The sequence below is a fragment of the Rhipicephalus microplus genome, chromosome 2 (assembly GCF_043290135.1).
Source record: "Rhipicephalus microplus isolate Deutch F79 chromosome 2, USDA_Rmic, whole genome shotgun sequence".
In the NCBI taxonomy this organism is placed as follows: Eukaryota; Metazoa; Arthropoda; class Arachnida; order Ixodida; family Ixodidae; genus Rhipicephalus; species Rhipicephalus microplus.
The window spans coordinates 153,860,713-153,881,138 of record NC_134701.1 but is presented as its reverse complement, the minus strand read 5'-3'; the positions used below and the strand labels follow the sequence as shown (position 1 = coordinate 153,881,138).

Genomic DNA, 20,426 nt, shown 5'->3' with positions numbered 1-20,426 from the left:
GTAATGATACTCGTCAGATTATCATTCATTGTATCTACGCTAAGGTTGGTTTCCTCACTAAGAGCCGAATACCTGTTCTGCAGCGACACTCTGAATTCCTGTACTTTCCCTCTCAGTGCTAGCTGATTGATTGGCTTCTTGCGTATCAGTTTCTGTCGTTCCTTCTTCAAGTCTAGGCGAATTCGAGACCGTACCATTCTATGGTCACTGCATCGTACCTTGCCAATCACTTCCACATCCTTAACGATTCCAGGGTGTGCACTCATTATAAAGTCTATTTCGTTCTTATTTTCGCCATTAGGGCTCCTCCATGTCCACTTGCGGTTTTCTCGTTTTCGGTAGAAGGTATTCAAAATCCGTAAATTATTGCGTTCTGAGAATTCTACTAGTAGCTCTCCTCTGGCGTTTCTAGTACCGATGCCATAATCTCCTACTGCCTGGTCTCCAGCCTGCTTCTTCCCTACCTTTGCATTAAAGTCGCCCATCACCATAGTATACTGTGTTTTTACCTTACTCATTGCCGATTCCACGTCTTCATAGAAGCTTTCAACTGAAGCGTCATCATGGCTGGATGTAGGCGCGTAAGCCTGTACTACCTTCATTTTGTATCTTTTATTCAGTTTAATTACGATACCTGCCACCCTTTCATTAATGCTATAGTATTCCTCTATGTTGCCAGCTATGTTTCTGTGAATTAGGAACCCCACTCCCAGTTCTCTTCTGTCTGCCAAGCCCCTGTAGCAAAGTACGTGCCCATTCCGTAGCACCGTATAGGCCTCATCTGTCCTCCTAACCTCACTGAGCCCTATTATATCCCATTTAACACCCTCTAGCTCCTCGAATAGTACAGCTAGACTTCCCTCACTAGATAAGGTTCTAGCGTTAAACGTTGCCAAGTTCAGGTTCCAATGGCGGCCTGTCCGGATCCAGAGATTCTTAGCACCCTCTGCTGCGTTGCAGATCTGACCGCCGCCGTGGTCAGTTGCTTCGCAGCTGCTGGGGACTGAGGGCCGTGAGTTATTTGACGTAAGCATGTGGGAGGTAGTGGCCAGATACTGCACCAGGGTGGCCAATCCTTCTCTGGTGAGGGAGTGCGTTCTCGGCGGTGTTTGCCGGTGAGGCCACACCCCAGGCCTCCTAATGCAGTTCCATCAGCACGCGGATTTTTTTTTTTTTTTTAATCCGGTTGGGAACTGCGCGGTACCGGGATTTGAACCACGGACCTCTTGCATGCGAGGCGGATGCTCTAACCACTACGCCATCGCTGCTTCTAATCCTTGTAGGTACATCATGAATAATAAGGGTGACAGGGGGCACCCCTGCCTAAGCCCCCGTTTTACCTCTGCAGGCTTGGATACCTGTTTTTCCCACTTTATAACTACCTTGTTACCTTTATAGACACCCTTTAAAAGATTAGTGACTACATGTTCCACGCCTAGTGTGTCCAGTATTCCCCACAATTCCTCTTGAACCACGCTATCGTACGCTCCCTTGATATACAAAAATGCTAGCCACAGGGGCCTGTGTTCTTTTTCTGCTATTTCGATGCACTGCGTCAGTGAGAACAGATTGTCTTCCAACCTCCTGTGTTTCCGAAACCCATTCTGCAGTTCCCCCAGCACCCCCTCATCCTCTATCCACGCCTGCAGTCTTTCCTTTATAATCTGCATCGCCAGCCCGTAGACCACTGATGTCACTGTTATAGGACGGTAGTTGTTTATGTCAGCTTTGTCCCCCTTTCCTTTATAGATCATGCTCATCCTGCTAAGTTTCCATCCATCGGGAACTTCACCATCGATTATTATTGTACTCACTGCCTCTCTCAAAGCCTGCTTAGACTTCGGACCCAATGTTTTTATCAGCCTAATTGGAATGCCATCTGGGCCTGTTGATGTACTACTAGGAACCCTTTTCTCAGCCCTTTCCCACTCTTGTTGTGAAAATGGAGCCATTGCACCACTTGATTCGTCTTTGTCTATTGTGGTGCATAAAGTACTTCTTTGTTGAAATTTTTCTGTCACCCTTGTTCTTATATATTCAATAGCTTCGTCCCCTTCTAGCCTAGCACCTTGGGCTGTAGTTATAAAGTTCTGTTCTAGGCTCGTCTCATTTCTTAGGGAGCTTAGATGGTTCCAAAATTTCGCAGCTGCCTTTCTATCTTTTTTATGTACTTCTGCGAGCCACTGAGCTCCCTTCCTTCTAATCTTTTCATTGATCAGAAGGGATGCATCCCTTCTACAGCTTAGAAAGGTTGCCCATTTTCTTTCCACATCATCTGTCGGTTCACCCCGCTGCTTAGCATGTCTGTGTTCCCTAGAGGCTTCCTGGCGTTTTGCTATGGCTCTCTTAACTTCCTCATCCCACCAACGTTTGGGTTTGTGTCTTCTTTTCCGGGGTGACTTGTCACGCGTCTTAGCAAGCTCTATCTCAAAGAGTCTAATTAGATTCGTGTATGTCCACACTGTCTTATTATCCTCCGTGATTACTTTCTCAATTTGTTTAGTGGCTATTTCAATTTGCCTTTCTGGATAAAAATTTTCCTGTAGTTGCTCATCTTGTCTCCTTCCCACTTTCACTGCTCTTCCAAAACTTAGCTTGATACGTTTGTGATCGCTACCTAGACTTCTGGAGCCACCTTCATTTATGTGCATTTCCCTGAGCTTATCATACATCCTATGTGACATCAGTGCATAATCTATCGTCGACTGAAGCCTTCCTACCTCCCATGTTATTTGCCCTTCACACTTCTCGGTACTGTTGCAAATGATCAAATCAAGCCTTTCACACATATCCATGATCATTTTGCCTGTCGGGTCGGTATACCCATCTATATCTTCTATGTGCGCATTCATGTCTCCTAGTATAATTGTCTCGCACTCTCTTCCTAACTCCTGAATGTCCTTTGATATACACTCTACCATTGCCTGGTTTTCCTCTCTGGCCTTTGCTCCCGTCCACAAGTACACGAAACCAAGGAGTGTCATTTGACCTGCCACTTTCCCTCTTAGCCATAAATGTTCCCTGCACTCCTGCTTGACCCTTTGCCAGTCTGTACTTTTATGAATGAATACCCCAATAACACCCCCCTTTCTGCTGCCTTCTGTTCTATTACAACACTCCCACGCGTAGTCCGGATTGTTCGGAGGTTGTTCCATGTCCCTGAGATGTGTTTCTACAAAACCGTATACCATCGGCCTCTCTTCCCTTAGCTGTTCTTCTATCTCTTCCCACTTCAGCCTGTTCCTACCACCCTGCATGTTAATATACCCTATGTCTGAATTGGCTCGGCGCTCGTGACTACGTCTATTTATGCCCCGGACTCTACGTATCTTAGATATTGGGGCCACTTTGGAATCGTATCTGTCCATACCACCTGTCGAAGAGTCTCCCTGGTTGTTTTTCTCGTTACTAGCTATCCTGCACCCCGAAGGGCTCGCTTTCCCCCCAAAAAAGCTACTGCGCGTCCTGCAAGTCGCCAACCCACCTCATGACCTAGCCGCCCATCGAAGTGAATTCTGTCTCGTTGAAAACCCCCCCCACCTAAGCACCTCTCTGTTTATTTCTACCACCTCAAAGCCTTTCTCTCGACTCATCCGCCATATCTCTTGGTTTGCGTTGACCACCGCTCTTTGCAGGTTGCTATCACGCACCGGTACCTCCGGTATCGTGCATATCACTACCTGCACCTTAGGAGAAGTGGTGCGCATGTCATCGACGCCTTTCGCCAGTGTGGCTGCTAGTCCTGCTGCATCTTCATTTAGGACATCGTTTAAACCGCCTGAAATTATCACGAGGTTGCGTCTATCAGCTGTCGTTTTGAGCTTTGCGCTCGCTTGCTTCATGACTGCTTCCAGCTTGCGTCCTGGGAACGCCCCTACTGCAACCCTCTTGTCACCTCTTACCCTCTCTTTGATGGCTTCTGTGCATCGATTTAAATTTGAGTCCCCGGCGATTATCACATGCTGTGACTTTTCCGCTGGAGCGTTCTGCACCTGGGGGCTACTTGCACCTGTGACGCTGGCTGCTTTGTTCCCTTCCTGCCCCACCACTACCTCGCTGAAGCTGGGCCTTGCGACAGTTGAACCGGCTAAACCTGTTTTTTCCAAGCTTGCTTGCTTTTCCTTCTCCACCGTTCTGGTTGCCGGTTCCCTACTGTTCTCTCGGTAGGTCGCTTCTTTGTTCAGCTTCGCTAGCACTTCCTCGGCGGACTTCAGTCTTTCTCCCATTGCCCTCGTTTTTTCTTGCTCTGTCGCCAACGCAGTCTCGAGTTTGGCGATTCTCATCAGCAGTTCACTCTGGGCAACCATCATTTTCTCCATTTTTTCCTCGACCTCACATTGCCTACACTTCGCGTCAGCCTCTTCTCCATCCGCTTCTACGCTTGGGTCCACTTTCAAACCCACTCCACATCCTGAACACTTTACCGTCCTTTTAACCATGCCTTTCTGACACCAATTGTCCCTATACTCGATAATTACTAAACTCGAGCCCTGCACTACGAAAAAAAAAGAAAGTCCAAGCTCTTCTACAAAAATTTGCGTGTTCAATGTACGCGCACCTCCCCAACGGGGTGGCAAAAAAAAAAATTTCAAACACACACACCCGCACTAACTAATAAATACCTGGTGACTGGCCCCCGAAAAAGCCGTACCATAAAATAAGTGCTACGAAGATTTCAACCGCTGCCTTATAATTATAGAGACAAGCTCAAAACATGCAAAAACACTTATCTGCGCAGTCGATCCGGAGCGCTCAAAAAACACGTCCATCCACCTTGACAGCCTGAACTGAACTATTATACATTATACATGTGCTTCTCTATATAGAAGCACCGCCATCCAGCGGACATTTCAAGGACTAAACGGGAGGTGGCACATGCACACTTTCTTACGGCTTGCGCTTCGGGTTTACTTCCCCACCTTTAACCACCTCGAGTTCATGGTATATACTAGTTCACTGTATTCATGGCTATGTGGCCCAACGCTCGCTAAACGTTTCTAAAACAAAGGAGGTTACACTCAGCGAGTATAACGTAGCAACCCTTTCTTGTCAGATCGTGCTCAATGTACGTGCCAATAGCTGCTAATGGGGATCGCAGCGTGCGCGTTACCTAAAGGCCGAATGCTCCTGTCTCTCATTCCCCCTTAGCAGCCATTAACATGTGCATTGAGGCCTATCTTTTATTGTTCAACAAAGCACAGAAGAAATCTCTCACCGGAACCACCTTGGAGGTCAAAATCGTAAGGACCGCTATTTCGGGTATGTGCCACTGGTGGTTACGTGCTAAGAGGGACGCACAAGCCACGCCATAAGGAGCTTCGCCCCTAAAACGGCGCGAAAACTCATTAGTGACAGACGGACGACACGTGCTGTCGATTATACATGTGCTGACAAATAATCCAGTGGTATCCCCAATAGCATTATAATTTCCGCAATACTCTGTAATGTTACCGTTGTGCGCGCAGTTTCATAGGAAGGTTGTATGATGATCTCGATGATTGTTTCTTCAATGAGCCTGGTTCCGCAAAGCAGCACTTACACTTGTTATCAGGCGATAACAGAACTTGACAAAAGAGCGTGTCATACCAATGTTTTAGCAGAAGAATAAAGTACCATAATGATGTAATAAATTAGAAGCAATGAATTATTATAGCAAGAAAAGCACAACAACAACTGCAAAATATAGTGTTAAGCGCATAAAACGGCTTATGCAAATAAGCGCATAAAACGGCTTGAGGCGCACGAAATCGACGACTTCAGGCTGCGATCAGCACCGTTGAGACTTCGTGATGCCGTCGGAGACCACCTCGTAGTCGACTGGGCCAAGACGTCGAACTACCTTGTACGATGTGAAGTACCACCGAGAAGTTTTTCATTGAGTCCTTGTCAGCACGCCGGCATATGCACCCGAACACGGTCACTGAATTGATACGCCACTAAACGTCGTCGAAGATTGTAACGACGGCTGTCAGTCGTCTCTTAGTTCTAGCTGCAGAGGCGGGTGAGTTGTAGGGCGTCTTGGGTGCGCTGAAGGAGCACACGCACATCGAGGTGTTCTACGTCACCGAGTTTCTTATACCCTGGAGTCCGAACCGAACTTCATTGCTTCTGCAAATGCAAACAGTGTCCGAACGACCGAGCAAGTCAGGCTGGGGCAATCATCGACAACAGTCTGTCTTACGCAACGCGCGGCAAGCTCCCTCCACCCACGGGTCTGATAACAACCCGATGACGCAATTGACAACATCTAGTGCGGCGCGTCTTACGCTATGCGTGGCAAGCCTCTTGCCAGTGCAATCTAGCCCGCGACCATCGGCGGTTCCTGATTGGAGGCTGCTGACACATGGGCTCCCCAGGACCTATAAAAGAGCCCATTGATTGATATGTGGGGTTTAACGTCCCAAAACCACTATATGATTATGAGAGACGCCGTAGTGGAGGGCTCCGGAAATTTTGACCACCTGGGGTTCTTTAACGTGCACCCAAATCTGAGCACACGGGCCTACAACATTTCCGCCTCCATCGGAAATGCAGCCGCCGCAGCCGGGATACGAACCCGCGCCCTGCGGGTCAGCAGCCGAGTACCTTAGCCACTAGACCACCGCGGCGGGGCTATAAAAGAGCCCAGGGGCGTGAGAAGAAGCAGTGTTCGAGAGCGTTCGAAGAAATTCCGGCTCATCGTCGCACCTCAGAACAAGCTGCTTAAGCTGTCGGCCCCAGTGCCGAATATGTAACGCCTCTGTTTATGCTGTACATAAACGTTGCCTTAGTTCACCATCTTCTCCACTCCATCTATAAGCTCTTCACGGAAGCAGCCGTGACCTGAGAAACACACGATTTCCAAAACTGGTGACAGCGGTGCGTTACCCAACAACGTTGAGTGACATGCATGGCGTAGAGGGTCGTTGCTGGGGTGCTTGCACAGGCCAACATGTGCGGCGTCATCCACGTCGTTTCGTGTAGAGCGGTGTTTTATGCGAAGGTCACGTATAGAAGGACGGCATCCCACTTCTTATGCTTGAGATCGACGAACAAGGCCAGCATGTCGGGGGTGTTTGTGTAGGCGCTCGTTTTGGCCAGTGGTCTGTGGGTGGTACTCTGTCATCCGGTGGTGGCTTGTCTGGCTGTATGCCGAAATCGCCTGCGTAGGTCAGCAGTAAATGTCATAGCTCTATTACCCAGGCAGCACGCCGCCGTTGGACCAATCTTGGACCAACATCGGCTAACATCGGCACCGACGTCGGGCCGACGTCGGAAGTGCAACTTCTTCCAATGTCGGGCCGACGTTCAAGCCAATGATGGGCCGACGTTTTGCCGATGTTTTAGCCAGTATGCAACCAACATTGGGCCGACGAAGGCCCATTGTATTGCCGACAAAGCTGCCAATGTTCGGCCAACATTGGGCCATATTTCAGCCAATCACATGCCATTGTTACGCCGATGTTTGCTGCACGACGAATATTGGCTACGGATGTACGACCGACATTGGACCAATCCAGGGCCACATTGCAGCCAATCAAATGCCGTTATTACACCGATGTTTCCTGCACGACGAATATTGGCTACTGATTTGCTTGCCATTATGTAACCATTATTAGTAGGCAATTTTTCTTACCGGAAGATTCAAACAATATGCCTCGATGACCCGCTCTTGTAGCTTTGCAGCCCTGTATACTTGGGGCAACAGAAAATTGAATGCTGAGAACTGAAAGCAGTTACTAGATCTATTTCATCTTTTATACCTCATTCCCTTTGCTAACACTAGAAGTGTAGTTTATTTTTTTACCAATTTATCTTTTGCAATAGCGAGTGCTTTATTTGGTACTGGTATTTGGTACAGCAGATCGAAAAAAGTCGTTAGGAAGGAAATGCTGAAAGCGTATGTCCCCCACTTGCAATCCCCACATATGTCCCCCACATGGTAATCGAGAGTATTCATAGTTTAGAGCATTTTTTTGTAACTAAAACATGGTGATGGTGCTTCCGAATCAGCATAAGCTAGCCGAACAGTGCACCACCGACAGTCTGCAGACTATTTATTCTTTGTTTTTTTTATTTATTTGGTACAACAAAAAATGTATACATTGAAAAATATATATACACAACTAAAAAAGGCCCGCTCTACTGCAGGTCAGGTTGCGTTGGGGGCACAGTGACAGTGGTGCTGTCAAGGCCCTGGCTGCTGTGGCTGGGCAGGAAGCCAGCTGCCGCGAGCAGCCGATAATCTGCACTCTGAGAGTGGGGATCATCGGGCTGCTCCACAACAAATGCTTCTCTGAAGCGCCGCTTCCTGCCCCCACAGCGATCACCAGACCCTGGCAGCAACCTCTTAATAAAGTTGAGGGCCTCCGCCTGGTCGCACCCTGCTTTTTGGCAGATGACATCTGCATACAAGAACAGAAATACCATAGTACACATGAAGCACTGCAGTACAGAGAATACACAAGGGTACACACACATAAAACAATGAACAAGTCTAACCTGTCACTAATCTACAGAGCCTCAGGTTCACAAAGGCCCTTTTCCCTTTTCTGCCATGAAGGCTGTACAGCACTTGCACGTCATGTGCCAATACAGCCTTCATGGCATTCACACCAATTTCTCGGAGGCCACGTCCCCCAATCTGCAGGAGGTGCTTGCACTGTAAAAAAATGCAAGAAGCATAGATGGGGTAAACGCAACAGCAAATTGAAATGTTTTCATGATAAAAATCTGCAAGAAGAGGACACTGAAAACAACAACTTGAATTTTTGGGCATCACAACATTTCATTGTTTTTTTATGCTAACTTCAACTCACTTGACCTAAAATGGTTTCCACATCAGCCCTCTCACACTCAGTGTGAGAACCTTTCAGAGTCCTTCTCTGAATGCAGTTTCGCTGTTATGAAATCAAATACAACACTGTTATAACCCTTAATAAATATTGATTCTAGCTATGAAATAGTATAATTACTTTGTACAGTGCTCAAATTCCAATACACGTTTCTTCGAGGTTACAATGTCTTTGCCTGAATGTTGACCAGGAGTAGCTTCTACAGGTGAAAAACGATAAAATATGTGGAATTCAAAAAGAAGCTTGGACATGTTTTTAATCAATGCATTGTAAGCAGAGCACAACAAGAAAAATGAACATGATCAAGGCGTACTAAGAGGCAACCTTAGAGCGACCAAATCTTGGTCATAGATGAAACTGATAGAAAAATAAAGGTCGCACTCGATGGTCGCACCATTTGCTGTTTATATTTTTCTGTGATAGCCAACAAAGAGGCATGTTGCTATAGAAATGTCATCACAATAAACAAAGGTGCACTTTTCTTCACACTGCGAAATTGGGTGCATGTTAGATTTTTAAAAAAGTAAGAAATCGGCTAACACAAGGCAGGGTGAACTGTAGCTCAAAGTAGAGAGCCGCAGCGGACACGAAATAGGGTGATAAATGAACAAAATTACTGAATGTCTCTTTTAAGCAGGCTATTGCTAGTCACTGCCCATCAAACGCACGATGCCGCCTACATCGTCTGCTAGCTTAGGACAGTTCACTGGGACTTCACAGACTATAATAAATACAGTCGAATCTCATTAATTCCAACACACTTAATTCGAACTGACGCTGTGGTCCTATCAAAGCTATACCGCGCTCCGAAAATGCTCTCAGCACCCCGCCCAATCCTGCGGTGGCACTTCAGACACCTCATCGCTGTGCTTGAAGAAGAAAATGAAGAAAAGGAAAGAAAAGACTGCGGTGGAATGTTTGCCAAAAGCCAATCTGCGACATTCCTGTGCCACGCTTTGGCTTTTTCCGTCCCTGCCACGTAGAGGCCCTTCTCCTCTTAACACTGCGCATGAAGAGAAAGAGGGGAAAAAAAGCTGTCGCAGAGAGTTGGCTCTCTCATGCCGATCTGCAAGGCGCCGGTGTCACGCTTCCCTGTTTTTCGTTCCTGCTATGTAGAGACTCTTCTCCTTTCAACACCGCGCATGAAGAGAGAAAAAAAAAAGCTGCCGCGGAGTGTTTCTCTCTCGAATGCCGATCTGCTTTTCTCCAGGTGGAGACGCTCCTCCATTCTCATCATGTGCTGGCCACGCTCCCGCTGCAGCGCAGATGGTAACAGTGGAAACACAGTTGTCTTCGAAGAGTGTCAGCACTGGACATTGCCGCGTGCAACTTCTTTTGCCAGGAGAATACTGAAGCCGAAGTACAAATGCTTTGCAAACTGCACGCAAAACTTGTTGACTCGTTGCAAGGCCAACGTGTACAGACATGTATTGACTACTTTAATTAATGACGGATGTCCTGATTTGTGAATAAAACTTCTCCATGCACATGCATCACTGCATGGTGAGCCCTCCGCTCGTTTACCGTATTTACTCTATTCTACCGCGCCCTCGATTGTAACGCGCGCCCGGTTTCCACGACAAAAAAAAAAAAAAAAAAACTAAGACATCGGTTGCAACGCGCACCCTTTTTTCTCGTTGGCCCGCTTGATCACACCACTCGCGAAAACGACTCTTTTTGAGAGCGTCTTCCGTTTAAATACGAAGTACGGGGAAGCTTATGCCTATCTGACGTGCAACAGAGCATTGCTGTCACTCTAGTTTTACCGTGGCCCGATGTCAGTACACAAACTTTCTTCGCCCCCTTCTCCTAGACGGTTGTGGTGCCAGGCATGTCGAAGTAAAGAGGCGTGTGACCGGCATTCCCGATTTGCCCAAGCAGGTAGCCGTTGTTGTGCCGCAAGTTTAGGAGGAACCTCTGAAGACTCTGAAGCTTTTCTTCGTACTCTTCCGGCAACTTCCGGCATATGCCCGTTCGCCTTCGGAGGGAAAAGCCTTTTCTCTTCATAAAGTTCGTTAGCCAGCACCTGCTCGCTTTAAAATGGCTCTGCATTAGCCCTTTTTCTAAGGCTAACTGCATAGCCTGCACTTGGAGCAGTTCTGTCGTCACGGGCCGCTGTGCCGCTCACTGCTTAATCACATACTCGCCGAGCAGCTCTTCAATTTGTGAAAACCGACCCTGCTGTGGTCCACTGAAGCCTTTGCGTGAATCTTTGCTGTCGACAATATTCTGCTTTTGTTTCCGCCAGTCTCGCACGCACGTTTCGGGAACTCCGAATGACCGCGATGCGGCCCGATTTCTGTCCGTTCCGGCACACGCGACAACTTTTCTTTTAGAAGCAGCATTGTGGTGCACTCGTCGAGTTTTTGGAGTCGGCCCTACCATGCCGTCGATGCTAATGTACTACAAGATGACGAACTCCTCAGCACACGTATGAAGTGCCGCGCATGGGAAACACATAGGCAGGAATGACCGACGCGCCATGCCGACGCACGTAGGGGGCGGCCATTTTGTAAGTGGCGATGGCAATAGAATGACCATATTTTTTTTTTCGTGCTCGATTCTAACGCACATGCGATTTATGAACTCTCTTAACCGGAAAAAAGGTGCGTGTTAGATTCAAGTAATTACGGTAACTTTCATTATTTTGAACTTCTTTTAATTTGAACAAATTTTCTGGCCTCTTTGAGTACGAATTATTCATATTCGACTGTAGTACAGTGGCTCATGAGATAACCTGACTAGTTTGTTTCCCGAAACACAGTATCTTAAAGCAGTACTAAATTTCTGCATGTTACATAGGCATATTAAAAATCAAGAAATATACACCAAAGCCGCAGCCACAGCTTTACTCTGCACAGCTGCCTCTGCTGCCTCCACTTCTCCAATTGTACCAGCAGGCAGCCGGGGAAGGTCAGAGGGGCGCTGTGCTGGCTGGGCGTGCTGAGGCACGGACAAGAGCCGTAACTCGTGCTTCAGCTGTCGCACCTCCTGCAGAACCTCTCTTTGTTGCTGTCGGATGCCAAGTTGGATCCGCAGGGTCCGTAGCAATAGAGCTGAAACATACAAGAGTACATACCATATTTACTCGCACAATTTGCATCCTCACATAATTTGCTCACCAGTATAATTAGCCAGCCTGCTTTACTACAAGAAACTTTTTGCTCGCATACTTTGCCCTCCCCAACCAGCCCGAGCCACCTTGCCAGCACACACACAGACACATTCGACTTCATGATGCTCTGGTCAGGCACATCTCTTGTCGAGCAGGCGAGTGCAGTCTTACACAAAATGGACTGAGTGCAAGGTCCCTTCTTCCATGAACTTTTATGCTTTCCCTAGAATATCGAACTTGAAAACCGAAACCTGTTTATGTCCGAAATGCCTAAAGGTTTGCCTCCTATCTTCCCACCTCTTCCACGGCAAGAATGTATTCCCGAGACACAGCACAGATGTTGAACGCGTGCAAGGACCTGTCACATCAACTAGATGAGACAGGTTTTCGCACTCATTTTCTTTTTTTTCCGGTTTCGCCATCTGGCCATTGCGTTTTTACCGTTCCTTGTGATAGGCTACAATAATTATATACGAGGCAGATTGCTGTTATAAAGCTTACCGAAGAAAACTGAAACCGTGCTACCGCTAAGCACATCACCATGGAGTTCTTCGACATGCAATATTCAGTATGGGAGCCAGCAGAAGAGTGCGTTGAATAAGACTTAGCATAGAAGCTTGGGTGTGTTAGTTAGATATCGGAGGGAACACAACGCAATAGAAGACTGGGACAAGGAATGGACACACACACACATGAAGGGCGACACACACAGCACTGTGTTGGCATCGCGCTTCCTTGTCTGCATCTTACTTTACGTTGGGTTACCGACAATTATTGGAGAGTACTTATGTTCTCTGGTATAACCCTGTCGTGGGAACTGGTTTTTGTGAGCACTGTTCGGAAGAACTTCAAGAAAATGGGGGCATTTGAACAGGCTTAGCAAACAAATGACAATCCGCTTTGAGACAGCTGTGACAGCGCCTGCAACATATATTCCCAGTTGAGCTTTTAGGCCAGCGATTCCTACTAGCTTCGCACATGACCGGATTGACAAAAAAAGTACACATAATACGCGAGTATATACCGCATTTGACTCTGTAGCTTTGATGAACCAGGCAGATACACAAATTTATCCAAAACTCCATTGATTCTGTTGCAAAATTATTCAACAAACAAATTGCGATGTTATCCATGTTACTATACGATTGTGGCACTTTACCATTGCAGCTTTCCAGGAGGCACACATAGTGCAGCGTTAGTTCCCCACTCGCAGTTAATTGTATGCAGTAGGTTGCTCACAGCAACTGACTGCATGCAATGGTGAACATCTTGCATGCTTGCACCGCTGTTTCAGCATGCTGGATGCTTCCCATACGGCTATCAATTGATGTTCACAAAATTGGGAAGATGAAGAAAGACTACACAGTGCCCTCTGGCCACCCTATACTCCAAACCTCCAGCCAATAAACAAACAAAAGAAACAGAAGTATGCAAATGAATATTATTCCTAATGCAGCTGGAATGGAGTGTAGTTTTCACCAATTTCTGTGTGTTAAGTCAATATGGAGTGAGTTAACTCCATAAAGTAGCTTTTCTCATAACAGTGTTCACTCTATTGTAACACAAGGAGTGACTTCATAGCATCTAGAAGGAAAAATAGAATCTTCAGTATTTGATAGAAATGTGAGGCTCTAGCTTAAAACAACAATAATCTGGAAAAAGAACTCATTACATTCGAAAAAAAAAAAAGGTAGCACAGTTGATCCCCTTTACAAGAGACACTGATGTAACAGACAAACGGGGATAAGAGGCACCAGTGTGCAGGCTGACATTTCGCCCATCATGCATCAGGCACTTCGTAGATGCGCCTGTGCAGCCGGGAGCCCTGCAGTCAAGCATGCTGAGCAAGACTGTTGACCACTGTACAATGACACATTGCCACAAAATTTTAAAACTTCAATTTACAGACTTCTGCAAAAGCTTCTTACACTCTTGCATAATTTTTGCACAAGCTTCTCTCATTCTTGCGTGATTTTCGTCAGAACATATAAGTGTTGGAAGTTGTATGTCCCCAAAAACTTGCACAATACAAATAGCATACATTAAAGTCCATCACTTAATACGTGCATAGTGTACAATGAAAGGAAACTCACGCATGGTTTGCTCCGAGCCTTCCCCGTGCGGTGCCTCCTTGAGCCTTCGAGAGCACTGTACAGCTAGAGCAAAGTAGCATCAATCCAGTGTTAATGGCAGGTTAACAAGACAACAAAACTAACCCCCATATTCATAAACGCTCCTCGACTCGACTTTCACCCTTCACTTGACAGAGATGAGCACTGTGCCGCTGCTCGTTTGAAAGCGACGCTGCGCTACTCGAGAATCACAGCAGATTATTGCTGACATGCAGCAATTTTCTCTGCTCAGAGACGGCGCTCCCATCAGCCATCTCAAGTGAAGGTGAAGCGTTGAGTGGAGGGACGTTCTAGAATACGGGGGTAAGATTGGTTGCAAGAACACTACAATAGACACACTTAATTTTTACACTTCATCTATATTGTACAGCTACACACATTCTGCATCCTTATAATGCAACATATACATACAGGCTTATAAAGTAAACACTGTAGGCTGCTCAAATAACACCTACACAAAAAAATTACCCAAAAGTGGCCATGCGCAAAGTACTTTTATTTGAAACTCACAAAACTTTTGCGGTGATGGAGAATAAATAAGACAGGTTACGCTTGGAGGCACATGAGACCTTCGCAGCTTTCATAAAGTACAAAAAACAATATGGTATGTGTGTGTGTATGTACGCATGAAGCTTCAGCCTTTACATACGGTTTCTTGAAAGAATCGACTATGAATTTTATGGCACCTGTGTCCTTCAGCGCAATTGAAAGCCTGCTGATCAGTGTGTGCAATTGTGGAATAGTTACATGGAAAATGGCGTGAAACACCTAAAATCAAATTTTTCTAGCTAGGAAATATGCAGCTGTGTATACACAACACATGCTGCAAACACTGGGAGGTGACCACAAGAGTGATATGAGTGTAAGCGGCAGTATTCCGCATTCATGCACCCCGCCATTTTCAACTGTTGCCCAAAAGCAGCACCACTTCAGCGTGCTACTTTTTTTTTTACATCATAAACAGCACGGAATACAGCGAGGATGAAAACAACATATGCAATTAAATTTTGAGCACTATTTATGGTGCGCATGGTTGATTGATTGATATGTGGGGTTTAACGTCCCAAAACCACTATATGATTATGATAGACGCCGTAGTGGAGGGCTCCGGAAATTTAGACCACCTGGGGTTCTTCAACGTGCACCTAAATCTGAGCACGCGGGCCTACAACATTCCCGCCTCATTCGGAAATGCAGCCGCCGCAGCCGGGATTCGAACCCGCGCCCTGCGGGTCAGCAGCCGAGTACTTTAGCCACTAGACCACCGCGGCGGGAATGGTGCGCATGAAAAAAAAAAAAAAAGGCCTTTGTACAACGACGAATTCATAATTTGCCTTCACGGACCTTCTGTTAGGCTGCACCACATACAGATTTTTTGTGGCTTTCAAAAGAGATTTTCAAAAGAGATTTGAAAAAAAATAATAAGCGTGTTTACTCTCGTCATGAGCGCACTCACTAAGTCACCCTCATTTCAGTCGCCAAAATTTTGAATTTTTTTTTTCTTCCACATATTAAACACACACCTTACGTTCATCCGCTGAAGTCCCACGGGCTCCCCCCCCCCCCTTGCCGCCTTCGCTCGCTGCCACATGCCATTTTATTTTTGTTTCTATTTGTTCACGGAACGTCCCCTGTCTTTTTTAATTATCTCTTGTAACATATGTGGCATTATCTTGTTCCCGAGGTGCCACAGGTGCTCTGCTATGTAGATGCACCATTAAACTAGTATTTTTGATCAACTGTGCATTTCTGATGTTTACCTTGCAAGTACGTAAAACTGGCATGCTTCTTGATCTACGATACACATGTGGCTTGTCTCACTTTGAAGGAAAAGTTAGCATACAATGGTGTAAATGCTTAGAATTTGAAATATTGAGGCAGCAGCACACCGGAGATGATCATATGGTAAAGAAACAAGTGCTGCCTTATTACTGGCAAGTTGTCACTTATATGTACAAATATATTTTGCGAGCTAAAATAAGTACGAAAGCACAGCGAGGCTATGATGTGGTTCAACCTGTGGATTCGCTTCATTTATCACGCCATATGATGAAGCTTCCTTTGGTAAAACTGCTCAGATAAGAAAAAAAGTTTGCTGTCCAATACAGCAACTATACAAAGTGTGCACGTGCATCTCGTAGCGCCTTTTCGTCACTTCCGAAATGCGCCACCAACATGCCCGGGCACCAACCGAATCTATCGCCTACAACTGCCATGTTGTCTCCTCGTGCTTGCACCCGTTTAGTTTTGCCTCACGATGCAAGTTTGAGAAATTATGAGCTGCTAGTGAGGCAAGTTGATTTAGTAGTCCACGCAGAGGGAGCAGAGCTTAGGGTGTTTCTTCGCTGAAAGTTATAACCTAAAATTGAGAACGCACATTCTGATTTTCCTAAAAGTACCAGCGTATTTGGCTGGTGCAGATTAACAAAAGCTACTTGAAGAAACTTTGCAATATTTGCATCTTCAGGTGCAACTTCATTACGGGTAAGTGCCATAGCCAAGTATTTACCTGCAAACAGATATAGCTTACCAAGATACTCTACATACAAACTTGTCCGCAGTTAAAATCATGATGGCGAGGAAGGCGGTTAAAATCGTGATGGCGATCGCGGAGATTTGGAATTGCATTGAAACAGACTATAAAGAATGGGAAACAATATTAGTTCACTTTGAAGTATAGCCGATCGGTTCAAGTTGGGCGTCAGGATTTTTCTTAATTAGTCAATTAATTCTATACATGGTCTCTATCATGTTCAGTGACTCCACTGTACATTAACGTACAACAAAAGCAAAATACAAAGTGAAAAGTGTGTTAAAGCATACGCGAAAAATAAAGTGATGACTGGCATTACCGCGGCACACACCACGCAAAGTCACTATCTGCCTTGTATAATATTTTCCTCGACTATTTCCACAAATTGCAATCAAAGAGGCTCAAGCTCAACATCAGCACTGTTTAAAACACTTGGGGGGGGCATTGCTACTTTGGTGGCTAAGGCCGTGACAATATATTCATAATAATATATCTCTTGTAAACTTGCCTAGCTCTGCACGACTAGTTTTCGATGGGAGCAGCTGCGCTTCGCACATCCACTCTTAAAATTGCGGCTCGAGAGATTTTGAGCTTTCACTTGTTTTTGGGCCAGGCAATTTGTAGTGAAAGCAAGATAATAGGCCCTCATAGGTTGTGGCGGGCAGCCGGTGTACGCCGTGGCTGGTGTATGTGTCGCACATCTTGATTATCTGGTCTTGTATCGAGTGAACGAGCGAGGCCTTCCTAATCCAATGAGCTCGTTAAAGTAAGACAACAAAAAACCACAATGCTTCCACATCGTTCACAGCAACAGATGACGAGCCCCCAACAAACCGCACTGCAGCACGTGAACTGCCGTAGGTACCCAGGGAGTTACCCGGGCATGGCGGGAGAGGGCGACAACGGCAGAAGTGACATCACAAGAACACTATGTATAAAGGGGACATTTAAAGACTTTTTTCCCATTTTTAAACTTCGTGCACTGTTCTGTCACAATTTATAGCTCAGAATAGTTGTATTTTGAAAAGGGCACTAATTCATAAGCCCAATGGTTCAAGGATGGGTGCATTTAGGGGGCCCATTCTACGTTTTACTTATGCCCTTCAAGAACTTGCTTACAGGGCCAAAGTCGTGTTTCAGAAAGAACACGCTAGTGCGTGGCCAGCAGTCCGTCAAGCATTAGTGCTGGTGAGATTTGGAAATGCAGCGCATGAGCACCCTCATCTGCTACTTCTCTGCTCATGCTCTCGGGGCTTACTTGCAAGGCACGGTCCTTCGCACTTTTCATTTTCACACTGTAAATAAACTGATATCAACTCTGCCTTCCATTATTTAATAAACCAATATTTCATGGTCACAAGGACGAGCTTAAAATGTGTGCTACATCAGACCTGAACAGCATTTTGAGTCATCGAAACTTGCTAGTTGCAGCGAGCATTATGCGAAAAATATGATGTGCTTTACGGTGACAACTTGCAAAACACTGCAGCAACGATTAAAATCATGCATTTTTTGTGCTCACAGGAAATCCATGAAGCAGGAGGCACTGGGCTAGATAAATTGCGCAGCTAAAATACGGATGCGCTTTCCGATGCTGTCATGCGTACAGGCGGAGAAATGGCAGACAAAACTGGGCGCACCCCGATTCTATGCGCATGCGTCCCATTCACAAGCCTCACTGCCAGTTAGCACCACATGGCTCACTGTCCATGAGCTCGCTTGTTTCCTGTAACAGTGGACCATACGGTACACCTATTTAAAAACGAGGATAGAATGTATATAATGCAGCATCTGATGAAGCCATGACGATGTGTTGCTGATGAAATCTGCAACTCTAGTTAGTACCCTTATTGTTAACCAGCCGACCGACTAGCAAAAAGATTTGCGACTGAAATGATGGCATCTACACCTGCCCTTAAAGGGACACTGAACAAAGTTTTTGCCGCCGAGATTTTCAGCCAAAGCAAAAGATTGGGCCATGAAATTCATAGAGAATAATAATTTCAAGCAGAAACTACGAAAAAATACTGAATTTAATGAGCCTTTTACAAAATGCCGCGTCTAGCTCTTAGACACGGCGTTTTCTAAAAGGTCGCGACATTTATTTTTCAAGTTTTTTTTTGTTATTCAAGACAAATCTACGGTGCATTGTTCACAGAAAACAAAATTGCCTCGGTAAGATTTCTTTGCGAGCAGCTTACTAATTTTAGGGCAGGCGCGTTGATTCGTGAACTGAAGGATGCGAGTGATCGATCTTGCCTGCTAGTGGCTAGGCGACAAAGGCTTTACCTCATGTCCTGGTGTAGCTAAGTCACGCAAATGGAGCAGAAAATGTGCATTATCATTTATTTCACCTAAATATCACACGTATGTGACTTATTGCCGGTGACAGGTGATCAGGATGAACTCGACAAGTTGCAAATCTGAACAAGAATTCACTCGAATGAAAAACCAACCTATACTCACGTGCACGGTGAAGTCGAACACGTCGTCCGTCAATGTTGTCGCTGATGCCCGAAGGAAAAGAGAAGAGGACAAGCGACGGGGTCGTCTCTTTCTATAAAGTCGGCGGAACTGCCAGAACGGCCAACACAAAAGGCATCGGGTTGACATTCCTCCATCTGGGCATCAGTCGCTCCACCCGGGCATGCAGCTGCTACTGGTTCTACTACTATCCTCTTCCCGACATTGCAGTGTTGCTGCCATACTCGCGAACCTTTTTAAATTAAAGCACGCAATCATGTATTATCGTGCGCCATACTAAACTTAAAAACAGTGCGCCGGTACATGAGATCACGAAGCGCGGTCCACGCCATCACAAGAGCAATTAGAGAAATGAAACAAAGAAAACAAAAATGTATAAAATATTTTGTCTCAATACGATCCGCAATCCAGTTTCCTGCAGCGGCTTTTGGCTCTGTATGAACGGCCAAGCCAGTGCCAAGCCAAGCTTGCGTCCCTGATCAGCTGTTTGTTTCCATCGAGAATTCAACAGTGAACTGGCAATTTGTTTAGATGATATTGCTAAAGGGCTTGAAATTGAATATTTCTCTACGTACTACTGCTGTACTTCTCCTCTCTGTTTCCTGATCACAGTGATGAGATTGAGGAGGTTACATTTTAGAAAACAGCAAGTGCAACTCAAGCATTGCTAGTATCGCTGTTTCGGTAATAAAATGTTACAAAGATTTTGCCCCGCGACCTGCTCGCCGTGTTCGAGCACCCAGTAGAAATTTACGGTGCCGCGTTTGAAAGAGTTGAATAAAATTGCAATATTACGAAAGGAAGGCTCTGAAGCAACATCGCATTTTATCAGGCCTACACCTCCCACACCTAGACGAGTAAAACTCGTCGATATTATCTTGCAAAGCTGTGTATAATACTTAAAACACATTCTTTAGCCCACGATGAATTGTTCTCTCGTGTGGATTCTCCATTTGGAACTGTCATGTCAACTTACAAAGGCAACTTTCCATATTTAGTCTCCTTAGATGTTGCAAAAACTTGACACGTGGTGTGTATGCCATACTGATAATTCTCCTCGTAACCTGGGTCCGCCTCTTTAAACAGCGTCGCATTTTATTGTTCGCAATTGTGTTTGTTTTATACTGTAAGCCAGCTGTGTGATTTCATCAATATTCACGAGTGTTCCCTGACTATACAAACACGTGCGTCTTATTTGGTGCGGTGCACGTTTGTATGTAGCAAAAAATGTCATTTCGTCAGCGTGTGTCTGCATACACTTGCATGCCCTGCAGTACGTGTACATAATTAATGCAGTAAGGACTGCAATGCATAGCCTTGCATGGGAC

The 20,426-nt window shown here is 45.8% G+C and overlaps 1 protein-coding gene across 1 annotated transcript; it reads right to left on the bottom strand.

The window, feature by feature from the left end:
• Nucleotides 1-8,035: 8,035 nt before the first annotated feature.
• LOC142796411 (uncharacterized) lies at nt 8,036-19,820 on the bottom strand. The gene is made up of 5 exons (XM_075886914.1): nt 19,081-19,820; nt 14,043-14,105; nt 11,664-11,890; nt 8,482-8,641; nt 8,036-8,384 (listed from the first exon to the last, which is right to left on the bottom strand). Exons 2-5 carry the CDS (start codon nt 14,044-14,046, stop codon nt 8,122-8,124), a joined length of 654 nt encoding a protein of 217 aa, XP_075743029.1. The 5' UTR covers nt 14,047-14,105; nt 19,081-19,820; the 3' UTR covers nt 8,036-8,121.
• Between the last annotated feature and the right edge of the window lie 606 nt (nt 19,821-20,426).